Genomic DNA, 24686 nt, shown 5'->3' with positions numbered 1-24686 from the left:
TTGTATAACTCAGTAAAGCGCTTCATTACTTCTTGAAGCTAGGGCTGCGCTCGCTAAATACCATAATTATAATAATACAAATAAGGGTCTCTTTGTCGAATCGCATGTGCGTCCAAAGAATTGGCACATGAAAATAAGCATCTTGAATGTCCAGTGACACCAACCAGTACTGGAGTTACAGAGCCTGGAGAATTTCTTTGAACATCACCATCCTGGAATTGTCCTTCCTTAGAACAACAGGTCCGCATAATGATAAAACCTTACTCGTTTCAACGGCATGTCTTTTGTGAAGATGTGCAGCACTGTACTGGGAGTGCTAGTATGGCTGCATTCAGAAACCCCAATACAGTACATGAATTCAAATTTATTAAAGTATGGAACTGATTTTAAAAACTATACATTAGATAGTTAAAACTGAATATACAATGTAAAGTGGTGATTTAAAGAGCTAGAAATAAATTTTAATGTGGTACATTAAGAAATGTAAGAAAAGGCATAAGGAAGGAAGGAAGAACAGCCTAAAAGGCACTAGACATGAAGGTCCTAGATAATAATAAGAGTTAAAATATTGGTAGTTAAAACATTTACAGGACGATTCAGCAACAAAGAAGAATTGTCGTGCGCGGACAATATCATTAGCAGAATGCATAAATGGTTTCTCGCCACGGGCAAAATAGGCTAAATATACTTGGATAAGTGGATGTGGCAGATCAAAGAAAAACTGGCCGTAAAATCATTTTTTAAATGTTTTTTTTTATTTTTTGGGTTTCTTCTAGGGGCATGAAATACATTCTGGAGTTATCCTAATATGGCTATGTGGAAACTTTGAAGTGGGGGTATTGTTGATGATGCCAAGTTATGTACGCAGACGTCTGCCTACCCACCTCCGTTGTGAGTGCAGAGCGCAAAAGAGAGGCCTTCCTTTGATATGAGAGGGTGTGAAGTCAGCAGAAAAGGTCCATGTCTACAAGTACATTGACATATATTTGTTGTTTGAAGGGATAGGGTCTTCGAAGGAAAGTCTGGAGAAGCTGTGTCTGGAATGGCCATGTGACCAAGGGACATTAGACGCAAGACCTCTTTTGAGTTGTACATTGTGGTCGCAACCTCATGTGCACGACCACCCACTCACATTGTGAGGGTAGTGCCAAAGTGAGAAATGCTGATAAGAGGGGAGGGTTTCGGGATGGAGTCAGTGGAAAAGGACAACTTCTTTAAAGCAGGAGCAGTGACATGTGTAGATTGGGCATATCGAGGATAGACATTTTGTACACACTTTGGGCTATGTTTTTGGTGACTTGGACAAGAACTATCGTTCATGTTTCTTTTTATTAGAACATTACTTTCTTTAGTAAACGCCATAAAAAGTGTCAGTTTTTACTTATTTTCCCAAACCGTTTGTATTCATAAATGTTATCCCAGGAAATGTCCAATAGGTCACAGTAAGAAAGCACATAAGCATGGATAAGAACTAGCATTGTGATCGCATGTAGAATAACTTTTGATATTGTTAATCTTGTCACATTTAGGGGTGTACCGGGATTCAGCTTCCAGTAAGTATTCGGCCGAATTCCAACTGACAATTGGATATTCTACTTTGGCCAAATACTTAATTATGACTCGGATGACTAGATTGCTCTACAAAATACATTAAGTATTGTTTTGACTGAGTGGGCCTCATCACGAGTTGGGCTGTAGCCCTTAAATGCGGTGGTAACGGTATTACAGCAGCATTATGGGCGCTAAATGGGCTGTTTTACCTCCAGCCTTTGTCTGGAGGTGAAAATCCCCTGTTTTCAGCTGTATTACCGCCAGCTGTATTAGCCCGCATAATTTGCACTGAAAATGCCCCATTGGATCCAACGGAGCCAATGTGGAATGGGGATTTACCGTTAACACCAAACTCGTGATCTGACGGTAATACCACCGCACCGATCGGTGCTAGGGCTATTACAGTCGGGCTGTATTACAGCCGGGATACAGCCTAACTCGTGATGAGGCCCAGTGTCTGGTATAGTTCAGTCATGTCATGTTTATCCTTTTAAAAGGATCATGAAAGTAATGCTACTGTCACTTTTTTTCATTGAGTGCAGGCAGAGCAGAGGTGTGAAGTGCAAACAGTCACTGCCCTTCATGTGATGGACTGACTTTCATCTGCTGGTTTGTTGGGGAGGAGTGATCTGAAGTCAAGCTCTTAATATTTTGAATGCATCTCTGTTATCCTCTATTTTATGCAGTTTAGAAATATTGATCTGGAACAATAGTTTATGTAGCTTCGATTGGAAAATTGTATTTTGTTTAGAGGCTTATTGATTTGCTGATTATCTGTGTGAGAAATGTGAAGGCTACAGGTTCCAATCCAACCAATTGCCAATACAAATATTATATTTGTGAGTTAATATAGCTATTGCAGAGATCCTAGTAAGTTACGCAACCTGAGCTCAGGAGGTAATGTGCCCACTGCAAAGAACTGTATTCAGCCTGCAGGCCAAAGTTATATTGCAAGAAAACTGGCTCAGTGGGAAGTGTGCTTGCCGCACAGATGTGCATGTAATATTGAAACATAAGTTACAATTCCTGCCCTCCGACTCTCTCATGTTGCCAAAATGAGTTTGAATTGAGTAAAGGTTGCAGATGTTATGAAAGAATGCGGCTATATTCTTAAACCAACACACTTCAGTGTATGGCAGCAGCCATATTCCTCCTAGCATTTGAGTAAAAAAGGGGTACTTGTGTTATAAAAATAATAAAAAAAAGACAAGGAAGACAAAGTGTACACTTTAGAAACATTAAATAAATGCACACGTGAAGTAAATACATACATTATACATGCACATGCCAATTCAAGATCTGACCCTATAGGGTCAGCCAAGAACCATGGAGGACTCCTCATTCCCTATATATTTTTGTCTAGTGTCTTTTAGCACCACCAACCTATCCCACCCCAAAATGTAAAACATACTATCAAGACATTTTTCAAATGCCTCATTCTCACTCAGTACCACAGATAAAAAGCATGACTTCAGCATCCCAAAGGTTTGTATTCAGGAGCTCTTCAGCCATCATTAGAGAGCAAATTGATGTACTCCCTCCTTTTGTATTTCAGTGCCTTGCTGGAGCCAGAAGGCTAAAGCTGGGCAGACACAAAAGTAGCATTTGAAAGTATAAATCCCACTCAGTGATTACATGCATACTATACTTTTGGGCTAGTCTCAGTTACCTGCCTGCCCAACAAGTGCCACCTAAGAATGCACAAAAATACAAACTTATTGAAAAGCTTATTTTCTGATGTAGTCCTTTCATGGTTTACACAAGCCTTTTCTGCAGGGAACGACTAAGAGAAATGCGATAAAGAATGCACATAAATATTTTGAAGTGTTTTTTAATTTACATAGTGTTTTTTTCTTGTCTACATAGCTTTTATTTATTAAAAAGGTAACTATTCAGCTCAGTCTGAATACTTGTCCAACTATTTGGTATTCGGCCGAATATTTAAATCTACTATTCGGTACACCCTTAGTCACATGTCCATTTATACTTTGATGTAAAGCATAACATGAATGTGTTTATAGTAACATTAATTTGTTGTAAATAAAGTATGAGAAACAACACAATTTTTAAAGTTCTTATAAGTGTAACAAATGTAGTACATATTTAAAGTTTGTCTGAACCCTTACTTTAAAACATTAATAGCATGATACTAATAACTGTTGGTTATGAAAATTAGGATTGTCTGCACAAATCCAGTAGATAGCTCGAAATCGCTAGAAAATTCCTCCTAGATGACTCCTATGACACACTGAACCCCATTCTCACATGAATTGCCCATGTGTAATGATCTATAGGCCACAAGCATGTACATCTATGTAAATAAGATTTTTTTTGTTGTTGTTGGAAGTATTGGACAATTGTACTTTTGCATAACTTTGAAATAAGTAGGCACAGATGGGAGACCTAAAACATGTATGTGGAAAGAAGGAGTTCAACGACAGAAAATAATATATGGAAAATATTTCACGAATTAAATCTCTTCATTGAAAATATTTTTCTGCTAGATTGTACTTGTGGCGGGTTTGAAGTTGAGTGGATCTGGGAGCTATTTAGTTTCTGGTTATAGCATAGAGAGCCTGGTTGACTTGAAACCAACAGTTACCAGCAGCTACATTTGGCCCAGCCTGCCAGCTGATGCCATACAAATACATCCATATGACATTAATCCTGTACGTTTAGGAATGTGCATAAATGAGCACGAGGACCCATCCAGAGTACGTTTACAGCCTAATGGGTAATATTTAAATGACAAACAGTTATAGTTTGCCTCTCATGTGGGAGTTACATTTGCAGAAACACTAAATCCTTATTTCGATCCCTGTTCGTGACAAAAGTTAATTAATTGAGGATAACTTAGCTAGGATAGGACAGCAATATAATGAACTCATGAGATGGACACAATACTTACTAATTGTTGTAATTGTGATTGGTTATTTATAACACGCTTAATACCTATAGGTTTCTAAGTGCAGACTCGGGGATCGAACCTGTGTTGCTCTGCGTCGTCTTGCTTCCAAGGCGAGCGCGTTGCCCCTGAGCTATCCTCACGGCCCTGCTGGGAACACAAGGGCGAACGGTTCCACGCAGTTCGTGCATATGCACCATCAAGATTTGCAAAACAGGACGTGTAAGTTAGGCCGCCCTGAAATCTCTTTGCTGGGTCGCACATAGTGGTTGAGGTTTATCTTCAGTAGGGCAAGCAGGAGTTTTTGCCATAATGTTTTCTACATCTTTGACATCAAAGGCATGTACACCAAATGGAAGTGTCTTCCATTCAAATTGGATCTTCTCAATTATCAACATCACTCTGTCATTTCAACATTTTGTTTCTGGCTTTCCTTGGCATTCATTTACATATACCTGTAAATCGGGTTCCTACACGAACCCCTGACTACCGGCCATAATATTTGAGGATTGTAAATGGTGAGGAAAATTGTATCCATTCAATTAAAGAATGTATTCAATAAATTGTCACTATCACACTAAATCACTTCAAAGATGTGTGCCCAGGCATGTTTTCACACATTGTCTGTCTGGATGGCGGTTGTTCAGAGATTTTGTACTTGTCTGTTCTTCTGTGAAGGGAAACAAGCACTCATATGCCAGAGGTATGACTGTTGTAGCGCCCGCATTTGTATATACTTCTTTACTATTCAGCTATATTCAAATTTAGCCGGTTCTTTGTTCCCATTTCACCACTCTTGTTTGATTGGAGTACAGGCTCATATTGGGAACCAAGTGCAGTGTGAAGTTTTTATTATGGTTGTAAGGTCATTAATTATACCAACCCTGGCAGAGAATGTCGAGGTTAAACGCAGAGCAGCCGCACAAATAATTTTTAAGGTTGGTACACCAACTTGTGGCAACCGTGATGCAACAGCATTGTTGGCGAGCTTGACTATTCAACAGAAAATGGAGAAGTTGAAGAAAAAGAAGTGAGCAAGTGGTGGGAGGCAATGACATCCCAAAAAATAAATTCTAGAGGTTTAAGAATATGAACTATTCATACCCATAAGGACAGGAATCCTATCTGACATCCAGTTCTGGTGCACCTCCAACGTTCTCTGCCTCAATGCCTGTAAAACTGAGATTCTTCCCATTGGGACCCCTGCTCCCTCCTCCCCTTCACTATGGCCTTCCTATTTGGGCTCTCCCCTTACTCCTTCTGAAGCCAGACACCTTGGAGTAATCCTCAACTTCTCTCTCTTTCCCTTTTTCTTTCTGGAATTCTCCCTTTTTTCCCACTTTCCCCCAGAGGCTCAATGTTACCCAAGCCCGGTTCTCTCTAGGCTTGACTATTGCAATAGTCTCCTCCTGAATCTACCTTCTGCCACGACCTCCCTCCCCCAGCTAATCCAGAATAGGGCGGCGTGACTTATCCTTGGCCTTGAGCCCAGGGACTGCATCTCTCCTGCCTTTTAAAAACTTCATTGGCTCCCGATTGTTGCACGGATTAAATTTAAATCCCTCTGCATCTTCCACAAGGCTGCCTGGGCCCGGGGAGAACACCATCTTCAACTGTATCTTGCTATATCTTATTAATACTCTCCTGCTAGACCACTTTGTTCCTCTGGCACCAACTCTTAGTGTGTAAATCGCTTTGCTAAACTGAGGGTAGGTTGTTGATTGCTTTTCTCATCTGGCTCCCTCTTATGAACAGCCTTCCCCTGCGCCTGGAGCAGGTCTTTCTTAATTTCCGGAAGCCCCTCAAAACCTTCCGCTTCACCTCTTCCTTCCCTTCTTCTCTTCTAATCTGACAGTTGCTGTGATTGGTGTCCTGGGCCCTTATGCATCCTCAGTGTCCCTGCCCTCCCAAACCCAATCAGCCCAGCTCCTATCTACCCTCAGTACCTTCCTTGGCACACCCTCTGCCTTGGAGGTTTGCACTTAGTCTTAACGTGGCCCTTAGCCATGTACCACTCAACAACCCAAACAGTTAATCTGTACTCACTCATGAGCCCGGACTCCCCAGCACTTACACCCTCTTACCTTTCCTTGTTGCACTTACACATTCTGAATGCTCACAAGGCATAGTAGGTTCGTCCTTCCATCTTTTCCCTCCACTACTATTATTATTGTTTTGATATATATCACCTTTGGGCGCTTTGAAACAGTATTTTACTTGCTGTATGAGCGCCTAACGAGCAAACGATAAATCTACCGATGGTGACGAATGCAAATGGCAAATTACCAGACTGGAAGAGAATCTGGAAAGATTTGAGGGAGAAATCACTCTGAAATGGCTAAAATTTGCTTGAGTTGGGTGTATCAAATTCACGTGGAAACACACTTGCAAAATGTCATATAATTAAGCTCTAGGCCTGTCAGCAAAATCCACCTGCTATCTGTTAACGATTTTTCTGCCTTGGTATCCCTTGAATCACATGATGCTGAACAGAACTTGGAATTGCCTGCTGTAATTGAGCTGTATAATTTTGAAATTGGTGGTATACCTACTGATCTTAGTATTCCTGGTGGTTTAAAGGCTAAATCCATTTTCTGTCTAAGTGTAAATAATACAATTGATGTATTTGATGAGCTGGTCGTCAAAGTGTTGAAACTGAATAGTAAATTCAACATCATGAATTGAATATAACTGTTGAAATAAGTTAAAGCTGTTGAAACTCTGCACAATGACAAGGGCGTTGTGATTAAGTTGGTGGATAAAAGTGGGGTGGTGTTGTCTAGGATAGGAATCTGTATATGAAGCATTTCATCAACTCGATGATTTTAATTGCCATGAGAGAGTGGTAGAATCTGCATTGTTTGAATATAAAAGATTTGACAATTTGGTGAATGATTGGAAACGTAAGTAATTTGTTTGACTGGGAAGAGGTACTATTTTTGAAGTGTGACTTTCCAGTGATGCAGATTCTATATTTTCTTCCCAGTGCATGAGAGCATTACCAATCACCTGGCAGACCAATTGTGGCGTCAAATAACTCCTTATTGGAAGCCACCTCTAAAGTTTTGGGTCTGATTTTTATTTTTTGTCGTCCGTGTGTTAAAAGTCTGAACTCTTATATTAGAGAGCTTGGATCTATTATAGAAATTACTGAGTGGTTTAGGAACTCAATTTTATTTTGATTTCATTAGATATTGTTTAGATTTGGATTACAAGCCTGTAAGCAATTTCTAGGCTAAAGGTCCTATTTGTTAAAAACAACATGAAACGCTTCTTGCAATGCTAAAGTTCTGTTTAGAAAATAATGTTTTTCTTTCTTAAGGAGAACATTACAGCCAAATCTGTGGAACATCCAAGGGCTCCTGTATGCCACTTGCATATGCCATTCTATACATAGGCTGGTGGGAGGAAACTACAGCATGGTCTGAATGCTTTGTTTAGTATGTTGATAATGTTATTCATTTGTACCAGTTTATTGATGACCTATTTATAATTTGAAATGCTCCTTCGGAGGTTCTTGTTGAATAGCAAGCTTTCGTCCAGCGTATAAGTCGCTTAGCTCCTCTCCCCGGAATCACCTCCAAGAAACGGCAGACTCAACATTCTTTAGCGTGCTGCATTGTGCAATATCTGGCCTGATTTTCCATCTCAATCACACATGTTGTGCAGCATTAAGTGCACGATTTGTCATTTTCCATCAAGGCCGCCCTCATACTCGGCACCGGAGAGGCTCTGAGGGCTACCACAGCGACGTAGTTGCATTAATGCTGATTGGCTAGGCACTCCGTTTCTTGGCCTACCGGGAACTCCTAAAGGATTTCTACAGACTTGGGCTGCCCCACACTCTGACCATGAACACTCCTCTTGACTCCACTTGCCCTGGTAAGTAACTATGGGTCACAATTCTCCACCCACCTTCCTTGACACTATGTGCTCAAACTGCCGCCTGCTCCTTTTCCTACCTGCCTATCTGTAACCTCTAATCGCTGCACCAACAGTACAATCCATCGTGATGTGTCTCATGATTGCTTCTCTACTGCTCTCTAAACTCCCTTCTTTAAATGAAAAAGAAATACAATGATTTATACCTCTTTCTATTATCTCTGCTTCCAACTGTGCACCCATTTTTTTGTACTGCTTTTCATTGCTTTCTGCTAAATTCCAATTTAGGTGCGTTTTACTAACTTATTAATCTGTAAAGCTGGGCATTTCCAGCATACCTACTGATTTCTGTTTGCTTGGCCGCCTAGTTTGATTCTATTGTTGCTTAGTGCTTCTGACCCTCTCACCTTCTATCCCAACCCTAGTCTTCCCATCGCAGACACCTACATCAATGCTTCCTCCAGACAATCGTTGACCTTCTTTTCGCTGTCCCCTCGTCTAACCTATGGACCCCCCATATGGTCTCTGTCCTCTCCCCTTCCTCCTCCTCCTCGCCCATTACCGACAGCACCAGATGTCAAGTGCTCTTGGCTCACTTCACACATGCACCATTAAAGTCTATCATAATGGTACTATCGTGGCCCATGGCTCCCAACCCACCCTCCTCTTTCTTGACGGACGTCTTCCTTCTCTCTTCAACCTCCCACCTTCTCCTTACATCCTGCCTTCCCTGAGCCCCCTTCTCCCCCCTGTATCTCCCCCTCACCAATCTTTTAAAGGGAACAAACATCACTTAGCAGAGCGAGAATTGAGGGTAGCTATCAAACACTCCTCTGACATCTCACCTCCTTGAAGACCTTGACCTCACTGAGGCATGATTCAAGGCCAGCTCCATCACTGCTTTTGACACTCTTCTTCCTGAGGGCTACAAGATCCTGTCCAACCCCGACCCTCCCGGTCTGGCTCGGGGTGGCTATGATCTTCCCAGAGTGGGTTCCTGCCTCCATTATACCCACTCAAACCTACTCATCCTTTGAAAGCCTAGTCTGCAGGCTGTCTCTCCTACTTTCTCCGTTACTCTTGCTACCATCTACAGACCGCCCAGACCCTACCTCCCTCTTCCTCTCTGAATGGGCCTACCTCTCCTCCTACCCCAAACTTATCATCCTTGGGGACTTCAACATCCATCTCAACTCCCCTGATGTGGCCACTGTTCTCTTCCGTGACCTCTGCAACACTCTGTTCCTCACTATCCTTCTCTCTGGCCCAACCCACTCTGCGGGCACACCTTTGATGCTCTCATCTGAACAGACATCCCTCTCATTACCTCTCTCCTGGTCTGACAACTCTCTTCCCTCCTTGACCTCCCATGTTCCCAGACTCCTCTCCCTACACTGCCAGTCTCCTCCGCCATTCGGCTGATGAAGTGTGTCAGTTGCTGCATTTGCTTCCTCCTTCATCCCTGCTCCACCCTCTTCATTGGACTCTCCTTCTGGCTTTGTTATATCTAACCTGCATTTTTCTATCTCTAGCACCCTGGACATCCTTGCCCCTGTCATGAGGATCCGCATGAAGCCTGCCTCTAAATGCAACTCTTGGTATGATTCTGACTTGGCTGGTGTGAAACGAAAGTGTAAAGCAGCAGAGTGGAAGTGGCAGACATCTAGCTCATCCCCTGACAAACTGGCCTGCCGCCTACTCCAAACTTAATACTGTCTCCCCATCTGCTCCAAGAAGAGGGCTCATTTCCAAGCCAGCATCTCTGGAGCCACCAATAACACGGCTGAACTCTTCAAAATCTGCAAGGAATTTACCAATCCTACCGCAATCTCCTCTCCTCCTCCCTCCCAGGCCCTCTGCTCTGGCCACCCACTTTTCCTCCAGAACATTAGACCACCTGTACCCTCCTCAACTTGTCCCCCAACCTTCCATTGCCTCTTTTTGGCCCCCCTATTATCCCATATTCTACTCCCTCTCTCTCTCCTTGTGCCAGATTAGATCTCTAGAGTTATCAGCTCTATGAAAGTCTCCTCTAAACAGGTGCTCCCCTGCTTCTCCAGAGCCATCAAGGACACCATTGCCACTCTTGCCACATGCTCCTTCCTTAAACCCCTTGATCACTCTTGTGCACCTGCTCCTAAAAAAACATGCCGGCTGACCCTTCTTGCCCGGCTAACGATCGCCCTATCTCTCACTTTTCTTTTTTTGGGCAAACCTATGGAGAATCTGGACAGATTCCCACCACCCCCCCCCCCCCACACCCAACCTTCAAACTGACCCTCCACACCGAAACGGCTCTCCAGAACACCCGGGAAAGCCTACTCTTTAACTTGGACTCTTAACACTCTGTTCTGATCCTCCTCAATTTTTCTTCTGCTTTTGACTGTGTCAACCACTACATCCTCATAAACAGTCTCCACGAGACCCTAGGCATTATGGACAGGACACTGGCATGGCGGACCTCCTTGCTTTCTAACAGCCCTTCCCAAGTGCAAATGGGCCCTGTTCTCTCCTCCACCTCTCTCTACCTGTGGCATCCTTCAGGGCTCTATCCTATCGCCATGGCTCATCAACATCTATTTGGCTCCCCTGATCTTGACTTTCCCGCCTCATTTCCAGTGTTACGCAGGCTGCCTTCCCCTACCACCTCCTCTTCCTCCCTCATACCCGACTGCTATTCAGGCATGGTGCTTTGCCAATTATCTCTGCCTTTAATGCCAGTAAGACGAGATCCTACTCATTGGGATGCTTGCTCCTTGTGTCGCCGCCCCCCCCCCCCCCCAACTCTCTGGCCAGACTCATTGGGTACTCTTCCCTCACCCACTTGTCGAGCAGAAAACTTGGGAGCATCTTTGACTCCTCCTCTTTATCTCCACACATCATGGACCTTGCCAAGAAGTCCAATGTTCAATATTCAGCTTCATCTCCTAAGGGGCATTCTACCTTTCCCCAACTTCTTCCAGAAGCTCAATGTCTCCAGAGCCCTGGTTTCTCTCTAGGCTTGACTACTGCAACAGCCTCAACCTGCCCTGTTTCTTCCTTCTTCCCTTTCAACTAATCCTGAAAAGGACTGCAAGACCTATCCTGGACCTAAAGCCCATGGACCGCATCTCTCCAGCATCGACATCTCGCCACTGACTCCAGGTGATTGCAAGGATCAAATTCAAGACACTTAGCATCATCCACAAGGCTGTCTGGGGCCTTGGACCTCTCTACATCCAGCTTTCGCTCCCGAAGTGCCTCCCGGCCAGAGTACTTTGGTATTCTGGCTCCAACTCTCTGTAGGCCAAAACGTTTCTCCAAGCAAAGAGTGGGAGGTAGATCCCTTTCCTCGGCTGGCTCCTCCCTCTGGAACAGCCTGCCTCTTCCCCCTCAGACTTGAGCCGGATCTTCATAAGTTCCAGAAACTTCTCAAGACTCATCATATTCTTTCACTCTCCCCCTCCCGTGCTAAACTCCATCTGCCTCTGTGTTTGTGGCCTGGTCCCTTCAGAGTCGTACAGGGGCCAGATCACTCTCCACCAGCCCCCCCGAGCATCATTTGACAGCCCTTGCCCGTGGCCTTCCTTCCCCGGACTATTCCAACTTGGTCCTCCCTGTCCACTGCACTTCTCCTCCCCTCCCCCATCTTTCCCATGGCACTACCAGCACTTGCCCACCCCCACCCGTGGGAGTACCATACTCTGCACTTCTTCCTCTATCCCATACCCCTTTGCACGTCTCATCTTGTTATGCACTTGTACGGTAGGATTGTCACACAGCCAATATAACACTATAACCTTTCTTTCTTGTACTTCTGTGATTCCCATGCCCCTTCGAGGTCCCTCATTGTTTTTTTTCTGCCCAGATAACTGGGGGCCCTATAGTGGAGCTCTTACATGTTGGACATTGTTTATCTTAAACCGACTTGTTGGTTATTCCCTGTTAAGTCACTTCGACGGCAGGAACAACTTTGCCGAAGACTGCAGGGGATTTGTCTACGGCGGTGGATTTTCGGCGCCTAAGATCCGGTGGCTGAAGCATTCACGTGATCGGGTCCTCTGGCCAACCTTCACAGTAGGGAGAGTGGGGGTCAGGGTGGCCATATTTTCCTTATGTCTTTATGTCTTTCCTCTTTCCCCCTCTTTACACTCTAGGTCTGGTCATTTTTCCCTTTTGCTACAAGGCCTGACACTAGTCTCGCTTCAGGGACAACACCCAGTGACGAGGGAGGACAAAGAATGCATTACACTAAACGCACAACCCCTTCACCTATTTCGACGGGTACACTGAAAAAGGTGAAAGCGCCAGCAGGGCCGTCAAAAATTTCAGCTGATTCCTCTGATCGTTCAGGTCAACAGCTTTCCACAGCAGTGTTTTGAGACAGGGCATTCCAAAACAAACAAGGGCACTACCCCTAAATCAGGTTTACACGGAGAAGCGCGTTATTTCAACGCTCCGACGGTCCCGGTAGGCCCAAAAATTACGACTAGGACTCAAGACCAAAAACCTACCGCTAGACCCTCTAAAGCCGCGGTAGGCGGTAAATCGATTGATAGACCTTCGGACCCACTAACTCACGCCGATTCGGGGGTAATCGAACACAGTATCGCAAGAATTACTTCGGCGGTTGGGCTTATACCTGTTCCGTCGAAAAACATGGGGCAGGCCGCGGACAAATCTATAGATACGCCATGGTGCCCCGATTCTCGCGAGACCCATGAGGACAGTCGAGTGCCTCTTTCCAACACTCTGAGTGACATATTTCGGCGTCAAAGGGCAGAAGCCGACGTTTTTCCACCAGTAGGCCCTTCTAGCTCCTCTAAGTGGACTAGGGAGAAATTTGAAGGGTGAATGGATCATTGTGAAAAAATTATCAATTTTTCTGAACATCCTTCCCCCGAAAAGATCTTGTGGAGAACCTAATCTTAAATCTGCTTCACATTTCCAAGAAGAGCAGTCCTCTGTCCCCATCCATCATGAAGACATCGTTCAGATGGATACTTATCAGGACATTTACAGTGAAGATGAAGAACCTTCCTTCCTCCAGTGCTACAATGAGGACCAGGCGGATGCCACAGACAATTGGAAACAAACCCAACAAATGGGGACGGACCCATGGACACTTCCCCAACAATATCAGGACACTGATGTTCTGTGCCTGGATTCTCCTCCGTCCACCCCGGCTCGCCAGGCCTCGCCTGTAGACGACCTAATGGCCTTCAATGCCATGTTAATGAAGGCAGCTGATCACTACTCAAGAGGCGGTACCTGAGCAGGACTTTGTAGATGACATTCACAAGGAAAAACCCGCCTCAAGCCAGGCCATTCCCCCCTCCTTAATTCTGTTAAAGGAAGATTGGCCACCTCCCTGGTGTCGCCAGCTCAGACACTGGCAGTGAACTCAAGAGTAGAAAAAATTATTTCGGCCAGCTCCTTCGGACCTTCAATACATTAAAGGGCACGCCACCCTGATTCCCTGGTAGTGACTACCACCCGGAAATGGGCAGGAGTACCCCTTGTTATGGGGGAGGTGCCTCCCGATAGAGAATCCAAGAGGTTGTATGCCTTAGGTAAGCAGGTTACCTGGGCTGCCGTATATACCACGCGCATAGCGAATAACCCTACGCTGTTGGCAAGCTATGCTGATGCTCAGTGGAACCTAGTACAGGAAGGTCTCCAGGAGATCCCAGAACCCGTCGGGTCCAAGCTTCTTACCATTGTGGCCGAAGGCAGGCAAGTAAATCAGAATGTAATAAAAAAACACTCTGGACACGGCTGAAACAGAAGGCAGGTCTCTAACCCAGGGCACTTAAGTGGCACGCTTGGCTTCGTAACTCGGGTTTTAAGCCTGAGACACAGGCTGCTCTCATCAGCAAACCTATTGAAGAAACTAACATCTTTGGGAAGGCGGTCGATGAGGCCCAAGAAACAGCCAAAAAAGAGCATTAGACTTTTAAATCTCAGCAACAAATTACTCAAAAACTTTCCCCCCCCCAAAGAGGAGGAAATTCCTGGCTGTCCTTTCGAGGGCAGTCCCATGCAAGCCAGAACAACTATAGCATTGGAAAATGTCCAGCATTAAAAACATCAGGAAGCCCTGCATACGACCCACTAAGGGGTGAACGACGTGGAAAAGCCAGAGGTAGAGGCCCCAACCCTAGAGGAGCCGCAGCCTCTGCTCAGAAATGACCATCATATCCACGTCCCCTCATGGCATGGGAGGGGATAACTTCAGACCAGTGGGTCATAAAGACGGTCGCCCACGGGTACTGTGTGGAATTCGCCCGACCTCCACAATTCAGACCACCGTGCTCACAGCGCCTCTCACCGGACCATCTGGAGATCCTGAATCAAGAGGTGGAAGCGCTGCTGGGAAAGGACGCCATAGAAGTCGTCCCTATTCTTCAGGTATGCAAGGGTATTTATTCAATGTACTTCCTTGTACCCAAAAGGGACCTCACCATGTGCCCTGTTCTAGACGTGCGCCCAGCGAACAAGTTCATCATAACTCAGGTTTCGCACGGTAACGCTACAGGAGGTGATCCCACTGTTGAAACAGGGGGACTACATGGCAACATTAGACATGAAATATGCATACTTTCATATTTCAATGTTGCCAGTGCAATGGAAATATCTAAGGTTCATGATAGAGGACAGGCATTACCAATTCAAAGTGCTTCCCTTCGGCATCGCCTCAGCGCCAAGGGTGTTTATGAAGGTCCTGGCAGTAGCAGCAGCACACCTGCACAGACTATCAGTCCCGGTTTACCCTTACCTCGACGACTTGCTCATAATAGGGGACTCGTACGACACATGTTTTTTGAACACCCAAAAGACCGTAGACCTTCTTTTCAGTCTGGGTTTCTCTGGAAAAAAGCAGGTTTAGTCCCCAGTCAAATAAAACAATTTCTGGGAGCCTTAATCTGGACGAAAGACTGCCTCGTCTTCCCCTTCCAACGAGAGGGTTCAGAACATGCTTTTTCAGATCCCTCGATATGTAGCCAGTCGGGAGGTGACGGTGCGCAAAGCCATGCGGTTGCTCGGAATGATGGCGTCATGCATATACCTGGTTCCCAACGCGCAGCTGCGCATACGACCCATGCAAGAGTGGCTCAACAGCCAGTGGTGTCAGGCCAGCGGACAATGGGAAGATCTGGTGTTGTCTCGCCAGCCCTCAATCTTTCTCTGCAGTGGTGGTCAAGGGAAAACCTTCTGAAGGGGAACACCTTCACCACCCCTGCAGTGGAAGCCACTCTCACAGCAGACGCATCTCTCACGGGGTCGGGAGCCTCACCTGCTTCAGCGCATGGAGTGTGGTCCCCACAAGTAGCGTCCAACCGTATAAACTTACTGGAGCTCTTAGCGGTGTTCAAGTCACTAAAAGCTTTTCAGATGCAACTACATGGGAAGACAGTGCTGATTCTAACAAACAGCACTACAGCCATGTATTACCTGAACAAACAGTGGAGCACTCGCTATCCAAGCTGTCCCAAAACATTTTGCATGTGGGCTCTCAAACACAAGATGTTTCTGTTGTCCCCACATGTTCCAGGGGAACTCAATCTTCTGGCAGACATGCTCAGCAGAGATTTCCCTCTGTCCATAGAATACGAATGGCGTCTGCACGAAGACATTGTTTCCAACGCCTTCACAGAATAGGGATTCCCAGAGATCGACCTGTTCGCAACTCAGGAGAATGCCCAATGCCAAGACTTCGCCTCCAGGTACCTCCAGAACCGTTCCAAGGGGAACTGTCTCTGGATAACATGGTCAGGGAAATTTGTCTACGGCTCTTCCCACACCCCCCCCCCCCCCCCCGACTCCTTCTCAACAAGAGAGTGCACAAGTTTCACCAGGAACCAGTTACCATGATACTGGTGGCCCCTGTGTGGGCCCGCCAACCCTGGTTTGCTAATCTAATGGAAAGGTGCCTCTCCCCACCAGTAACACTACCCTGCCTGTACAGCATGTTGTCTCAGGACAGGGCGGAGACCCTACACCCATGCCCACAAACTCTGAACTTTGCAGCCTGGCTCCTGGGGTCATATAGTTTGGACACCTACTGCTCCCTCAGAGGTACATGGACATACTCAGGAAAGCTAGAAAACCTAACACCCGTTATTGCTATGCCAGTAAATGGAAAAGGTTTGTTATCTGGTGTAATACCAAGGGCGTCGATCCCATCGATTGCTCACCCACACACATTGTTCTATACCTAACCCATTTGTTGGACACAGGGTTGGTCTTTAATTGCCTGATGGTTCATCTGGCTCCTCTTTCAGCCTACACCACATCACAACAAAAGGTGTTGTGGTGGAAGATACCAGTGATTAAGGCCTTCATGGAAGGTCCTGGATAAAATGGGTGTTCCTCAGTCTAGCTTATCTTGCACTTTCTGACCATGGGGGTACTGCCTAAAACATTTAATGCACAAAAGGGGAGGGCTTACCTCTGGTTAAAATAAAAAGTATGTATGTATGTGTGTGTGTGTGTGTGTGTGTGTGTGTGTGTGTGGGGTGGAAGCAGGTCTTACGAAATGTACGAAAATTCAACAACTCAACTACGAAACTGGTGGACACGCATGTTCTTTAAAAACCAGCTGCCTGAAGACCAAACAGTCAACTCCATTGGTACACCCCCGAGCTCGACTCCAACAAATCCTCAGTCAGAGCCCTACAGAAATTGTGGCACAAAAAAGGTAACACTGGAAAGCTCATCAACCTCAAACCTCTGTGCCAACTGTAGGATTATGATTACTGAGGCCAACGCTGCTTACTGCTCTCCCATCAATACAGCAGTCTCCAACATGAGCGAGGAGCACATTCCTTGGCCAGTTCCCTATGCCCCTTCAATGGGTGGTTTGGTGGGGACTGGGCCCTGGCCTTATGCCTTGCCCCACGCAAGGCTATGCCTGATTGTTACTGTAGATATGCTATTGTTCATAACCAAAAAACGTTGACATTCAGTGAAAAGCCTTTTGTTAAAGAGATGTTATGGTTCACTTGGCTTAATAAAACAAAACAAAAAACACCTGAAATGTAGTGAAAGATACGTTATGAAGTGAACATTTGGGGTTGCAGCGTAAGTAAACAAAAAATAGCATTGATAGTTCCTAGAGCAACCAGTCATGCGCCACCACCATTGTAAACAACTCTGCCATGCTCTCTGTTTGGAATTTCACCAGTCAGAAGGACGATAGCAAACTGTTGGATATGAAATTAAGGCGGCATTAAAGGGTGATGGCTGGAAGATTTTGAATGAATCAAAACCCTTTAGTATTGCTCTGACCAAGCTCCCAGAGTACTGTGTTTCAGCCCGCCATGCCATTACATAAAGGAGGGGGAAAAAGGCCTGCATGGGATTGTTTGTGCTCCCATGCTACCCACTCTGAATAAAGGTGGTGCACAAAAAAACTGCACGTCATTCTCACAGGGCCAGCCCCACAGGAGTACCACCAAACACTGAGGTATGCATGTATGTAAGCGTTGTTCTCCGGTAAAATGGGACAGATGAGCGGGGATGACGGCAAAGGACTGGTGGGGGGGAGGGTGGGTCGGTAGAGGGCCCTCGCAGAAAACAAGGTGAGCGACCGGGAGTTAGAGGGAGGCTCGTTCTCGGGAGCAAAATGAAAGCCTTATTTTGGGGCTGCCTGAAAGGGATGACAAATGGCCCTACAACCGAAAGCCTGTGTGCAATATCACTTTTGCCGATTTTAATATTTATATGCAGCTTCAATTTTTCTTTTTCAGAAACCAGATCGGTAAAGATGTGCAAAGCACTTATTTTGACATATTTGCATGGAATGCGACTGTCTCTATGGTCTAATGGGTTAACTACTTGCTGTCCCCTTCTTCTGCAAGCTGGCCAATGCTATAGAGGCCATGATTTAAGGATTGTGTATCGTGGGAGAAATGGATGGCTTTTTGCCTGGGTCACACCGCATTGACTAACAAGTACTGTCTACCACGTTTGGTTGACCATTATTTTATGAGCTAAATTACTAGGTTGAATGAAAGCTCTGCTGATCTGGGTTGCCTAACTCTAGAGTGTATGAGAAGTGTATTAAATAAAATGGAGAGATGGAATCCATCTTCTCTCTGAGTTGGTCGTATTTTCAGTTCCTTTACACATAAAGTTGTGTGTCTCTGCAGCAGTGGATGACTATTGAACACTAAACTGAAGCATAAAAGCAAATGATGAATTTTTAAGATGGCACTTTATATCAGGATTTAGCTCATTAGAAATGATGGCAATATATCAGATAGGGCTATCTGGTATATGAAGATATAATGTTCACATGGTTGCAGAGTGTGGTCAGGCCATTGGCTCTCTGGTTACCTCAGCAAACTGACCAATTTAACAGATGCACATGGATGCCTTTTTAATATAGTGAACTTGGGTGTAAAATGTCTGTCTTCTTTGTAGTATTGATGTTGTTTGCCACGTGACTTCCTTTGGCCTAAGTGGCTTCTCCCTTGATTTTAGATGGGTAAACAAAGAGCACGCAAGTGTAGCATTGGTTTGAACGTGTCCAGTCTTTTCATACAGCCCTAAATACCACATTTAGCCCATTTCTAGGTTACGGCAAAGAGTTAGACGTTGAGGAAGTTTTGTAATATACTCAGGATAAAACAATTTGGTTGAATGAACCATTTTATCCTAACTAATGAAAGTCATCAACTTAGTCAGTATACCACATATCTTCTCAAGCTGAGGCAACATGCTTTCCCAATAGACCCGGTAGCTCTGATAGTGGTGTGCTATTTTAGAGCCAGTAACTCATGATTTGCTTGCCATTCGACTGAATGCGTCCCTACCATATGGTCCGTCAGCCTCTACCTAAATGGTACCAGAATGCAGAACCACACTAATTTATGTGCATACACCATAGCCAGTGACCAAATGGAAACCTTTGTAGAACATATGAAGCAACTCTGGCTGAAAAAGTAACCGGCTCTGGCTTTAATTGTCTTTTGTTTCTGTAGTATTTCACAGAATAAGATTCTGGCTAGAATATTGTGGGTCCTTTTACTTCTATATGGCTACAATTCTGAATGGTCTTTAGCCATTGTGGCTAGCATTTTCCAAACCTCAGAGGCAACTGTGTGTATATTTGGTTTCAACCTATTCCTTCTGTTCACAGATTGTATCCAGTTCCGGAAGGATCTGATACCAGTGTATGAGGGAACTCTTTGAACAGTGTATTCCACAAGATGCAGTTGCGTTCACCTCCTTCAATAGAGGTAAGAGGGATACTCTGTTGTGCACGGCATCCTGTTCCGTGACCAAGTGGGGAGTTTTTGTAAACCCACACATTACAGAATTCCCTGGAACCGGATCACCTCTTTATTTCTGACATTTTGAGATTTCTGCCATATTGAGATTCTTATTTAACTGACAGGTCCAGTGGTACTACTTCTCAAAAACCGACCTCTGGGGTTGGCTGTCTGATCCAAAAGGCCTACATTCTGGGTCCATCCCCAAAGGCCACTGGTTACCAGTGATCTTGTCTTCTGTGATACTGGTGTCATATTAAAATAAGTAATTGGTTGGTGGTCACAATTCTACTAACGATACCTGCTCATCAGCATAGTTTTGATTCCTAATCTTGAAGGAAGTAAATGGTGTACTGAAAATGATCTTTCTTCCTCGAAACCCTCATTAATAAATAGGGAAATTTCAGTTTCCTATTAAGGTACTGCGCAACAAACCATTTCACTACCATTCTGTGAAAATGAGTCTGTTTAATAGGATGTCCTAGATTTTTCGAACTGAGGAATCATATTTTTAGCCTTTAGTCATGCAACATGCAACCTCTGCATAAGGGTTGTACCCTTCAGATGTTCTTTTGCACCGTAGGTCTACATACCTAGGTTGGAGGGAGAAGCGCTCTATCAAATCAATGATGCCCCGAGAACCAATTAAATGCTTGTGGTTTTGGCCTCTTTTATGCAGGGTCAGAAGTTAAAAGAACCTCCTGACCACATCCAGTTAGCCATAAGCAATGTGCCAGAGGTCATCAGAATGAAGATTCATCACTCGGTTCTCCAAAAGCATTTAACATTGAATTCAAAATGCCTGCCATAACACTCCCTGCATGGTTTCTTGGAGGCCTTCAGTGTAGGGATAAGAAATAAAATGGGGTCTGTCACAAATCCACTTGATAAAGAGCAGAGACACACTAATCCATTTTAATCACATTTCCAGCGTCCTAGGTTGGGCAGTTAAATGCTGTGGCCATACTGGTCAGATAACTGCAGGATTGTTTTGGAGAATGAGAGTTTCCATGGCATAAATTAGTTTTCAAAAATTGATTAGCAGAGTTCGCTAATTAAAATGTTCCTGATTAGCAAACACACCCATTTGATTAGCAATGTTGTACTGATATATTTTTTATGTCACCAGAAGATATTTCCATCCAAAACATAAAATGCATCAAAACAGCGTTTTTGTTTACGCGAAGTAAGATATAGGCAAGACGAATCAGGAGATGCAAATTCTTTAAAATTCCACTATACCTGCAGGTTAAGTAATTTAGTTTGCCTACTCAACCTAAATGAAATGCACAAAACCTAGAACAATGGGTGACACAAAATGTAAATGTGCTGTCTGTAAAGAGGTGCATATCACCACGTTATGTTTGGCACACTGCTTGCTGCCAGCTGTGCACAGTGAAACCTATTTGACATTTACTGCAAAAGGTAAATGTTACATTAAAGATTCAAACATTCCCTGCAAATGGTACTCGCCATTCATAAAATCGGCAAGTGGACTTTCAGTGCTCTGGCTGAGTGTCTGTAAAATGTAAAAGGTTAGCTGCATGAATGGACACAAATTAATAGATATGATAAAAAAGGCTCTGAAAACCTTTTGGACAGCTCTCTCCTGCAGGTGTTAATATATACTGCAATCATAATTATAGAGCAAAGTGAGCTCTGAAGGCTAACTACAGTGTGTGGTATTGCAGTAGATGTGTCGATGTACAGTTTGGATTGAACTATTAATCATTCTTTTGCGTAAACATCTAGCCTGGTCTATTCACTTTCAGGGTAACTGGTATAAAACCGCTCATGCGTTGAGCATCAGTGCTCAGATACATGCAGCCTACAGGTCACAGAACTAGATTTGCCATTAAAAGCAGTTGGCCGTGTTATCATGTACATTTTCAAGTGTTCACTTAACTCATCAATGTGATGCATCTTACCCAACAAAAGAAATTCTAGTTGACACTATGAGATTTAGATACATTAACCTAAACTTTACTGTAAACCATGGAGATAATGCAGTGTTTTACAGAAGCAATACTGTAGTTATGCATTGCGTAACAACTTAAATTGTTTAATTGCATGACTGTTTTTAATGAAGTTATGCATACTGGTCTTTGTCAAAGAGGCTATAGTTAGCTTAATAAGGGTATCATCCCGATGACTTCTGGTTTTTAATTGTTTGAAAAAGAAAAGAATCTTGCATAGCACTGCCACACAGGCCTTTGGCTCTTAAGAGTGAAGGAGATGATTAGTATTGCACTCGCTCTCTCTTCCTCCATTAGCTTCCTTGAACTTGTAGTGAACAGAGAAGAGTGTGGCACGAGCCTAGAGAGCCAGAGAGGAATTCAGGGTGAGCAGTCCTTTCATTAAACAGGGTAACTTGAATAGCTAACTTTGATACACAATTGTCAATTTAATTAGCAAACGTACCGAATTGCACAGCAAATTGCTATGCCACACTGCTTATTTTATGCCTTCATTTCCGAACTTAAGTAGCTTGAGAATGAACATTACGCCGTTCAGTGCAGAATCGGGCGCTCTGCACGTTATGTGAACATGATGATGTGGCTGACAAGAGCATGCCCATAGGCATCTGTTGGGTGCAGCTAAAACCCTGACAACCTCTTAAAGTGGACCCCACTTTTAAGAGAGATATAAATACTTCACACATTCACAAAAAAAGTTGATTTAGTTGTTGCACAGTTAGGACAAGGAATGATTGCTATGCTAATGTCAATTAAAACCACTGATGCGCTCGTAAAGCCAGGCAGACCATTAATTTGCAAAGATCATTATCGGTTGTTTTCACAACTAGGGTGATTCCTAACCGTTCTGAGAAAACAAGACACGTTCTTCAATAGAAGCGAAATTGCCTTTAGAAGATGCCAGGAATGCCACTAGTTTCAACTCGAGAAACTCTTGACTTAACTATGGTTCTCTTCCCTCGTTTTCCATTAGGAGAGGGAGGAGTTTTGAAATGGACTGTCTTCCCAATATAGCTTTGCTACCTCTTCAAAATTAGATCTGCACTAAATAAGTACCCAAAATAAAATGTGGTCAGAATACATAACGTTTAACAGTGGGCTCTGGTCTCATTGGGCCCTTTGTCTTTTGTGTTTGTGTTTACATTTCATAGGTTATTTTTCTAAATGCATGTTGCTTTCCAAAAATGTCTGCAAACTAGATACATTTCTACTGCTAAAACAAAAATCACCCAGTTACTCCTTCCCACATCTCTATTTGGATTAATATTAGCACTGTCCGTTCTCTGCTTTTTCTGGGGTCTGTCTTCACTTAGGGCTTCAAAGCCCGTTTTCTACTGTACTTGTACTCTTAGGCTCCATGTTGTTTGGCTATACTAAAACTATGGGCTCATTTGGGCTTTCTTGTTAACTCTGTCCCTACACAGCTTATGTTTAACTCCGGAGGGCCACGCTCACCAGGATTTTCTATGAAAGCGGCCCAAGCATTGCAAATTTGGTGATCTTGGACAGTCACAACGCCTCTGCTTCATTGCAAACCTCTCACAGCATGCCATGACACAATGTTTTCTTCCTACGGTACCAATCGCCACAACCTGGTGTTTCCAGGGTTCCATGTAATAATGTCGCCGCAAAAATCTCGCCATGCAAAAATATCGCTGAAAAATGGCCGTTTTTTGTGGCGACATTGTTGCATGGAGCATGCGGGGGACACCCCCCGCAACCCCAAACTTTAATTTTTTTCCTTTTTAGAATGTTTTTTTTTTTTTGCCCTGTCGCCATATACATGGTCGCCCAAATAATATAGCGACGACATTTTCCCAGTGATATTATTTACGGCGACCATATATAGGGCGATATTATTACCAGATACCGTTTCCAGATGAGTATAGATCGAAAATTCTTTTTGCATTTCAACGGATTGTGCGAGTAAGGCCTGCCTGCATACCAAGATTGAGAAAGTGAATTGCAAGATAATACTGCTCCTTGAAGTGTTTAAAAGGTTCTGGACTGCTTGGAAATGGAAGTGATCGTTATGTGCAAGGGCAACCCATTAATCCCTGCTGGTGGGTACATTGAAAGAACTAGGTACACGTACATGGAAGATGCGTCAATTTCAACCAAAGTTGTGCACTGAGAGGCATAAGAAACGCTACAATATGCTTTTTCTCGAACGATACTTGCAGGCATAGGGCCTGAAAAACGTAGCAGCAGCAGCCTTTGTGTTTGAGAAATCTGCTAGTATAGCTAGGCTGCACAGTTGCATTACATGTTGCGCATGCCCCATTGCCATACTTTAAAAGCCCAAAATCACACTGACTAGACAAAGAGCCTCTGGTTATGAAGTAATTTTTGTCAAACCCATTGATTAAAATTATCCAGCCAGATTTATTGCAGAACAAGTAAAGGAAGGGGATAACATGCATGATTGTACTAAGTACACTGATTACCATGACGAAATGCCACATGTCGAGGAAAATGCCCTAGGAGGGGGGAATAATTATCTTCATTGACGGGTCATCATCAATAAACCAGAGCACTGTCAAAAGGCACAGTGGCACAGCAGTAGTGAAGACCAAGGAGAGTGACCATTTTGAGACGGTGACAAGTGGCAGATTGCCAGTGCATTTCTTAGCACAAGCAGCAGAATTGGTAGCACTGATTTTGGCACTTGAAACACATATGATAGGTTATTTCTAACGTGCTTAATACCCAGAGGTTTCTAAGCGCGGTCCTGGGGATCGGACCTGTGTTGCTCCGTTGCTTCCAAGGCGTGCACGTTGCCACTGAGCTATCCTCCCAAGACATGAAGAGGCAGTAACCGTGTATTCCGACTCCGCCTATGTGATGTCAACAGTACACGCAGGACTGTCATGTTGGAAGAGGAGCGGTTATTTGCGTGCAGACGGCACACCAGTGTAGCATGCTTCACTATTGGATAGTCTCATAGATGCACTCCAACTCCCATCAGCCATCGCTGTTGTGAAGCGAGCAGTGCATATCGGAGGTGTGGATTGGATTTCGAGCAGCACATTTTCCTGAAATATCTGACATTTCGACTGCACCGAACAAATACACATGTGCACGCAACCTGGTGATGGAGGGTTTTAATACGCA

General features: G+C 44.3%; 1 protein-coding gene across 7 annotated transcripts in view; it reads left to right on the top strand.

Moving 5' to 3' along the window:
- MIER1 (MIER1 transcriptional regulator) overlaps positions 1-24686 on the top strand; it is an 846254-nt gene that overhangs the window by 13683 nt on the left and 807885 nt on the right. For 4 of the 7 annotated variants that reach the window (XM_069641951.1, XM_069641950.1, XM_069641949.1 and 1 more), the window contains exon 2: positions 19464-19563. The exons of 2 other annotated variants lie outside the window; for them this stretch is intronic. In XM_069641951.1, the coding sequence (XP_069498052.1) occupies positions 19534-19563 (30 nt within the window). In that variant the 5' untranslated portion in view covers positions 19464-19533. Of the gene's footprint in view, positions 1-19461; positions 19564-24686 lie in introns of those variants that run through there. One more of the 7 variants, XM_069641953.1, reaches the window with a different exon arrangement.

Source organism: Ambystoma mexicanum, chromosome 1q, assembly GCF_040938575.1.
Source record: "Ambystoma mexicanum isolate Mex_15411 chromosome 1q, UKY_AmexF1_1, whole genome shotgun sequence".
NCBI classification, from domain to species: domain Eukaryota; kingdom Metazoa; phylum Chordata; class Amphibia; order Caudata; family Ambystomatidae; genus Ambystoma; species Ambystoma mexicanum.
The sequence above is the reverse complement of the archived record's forward strand: the minus strand, read 5'-3'. Positions and strand labels throughout refer to the sequence as shown.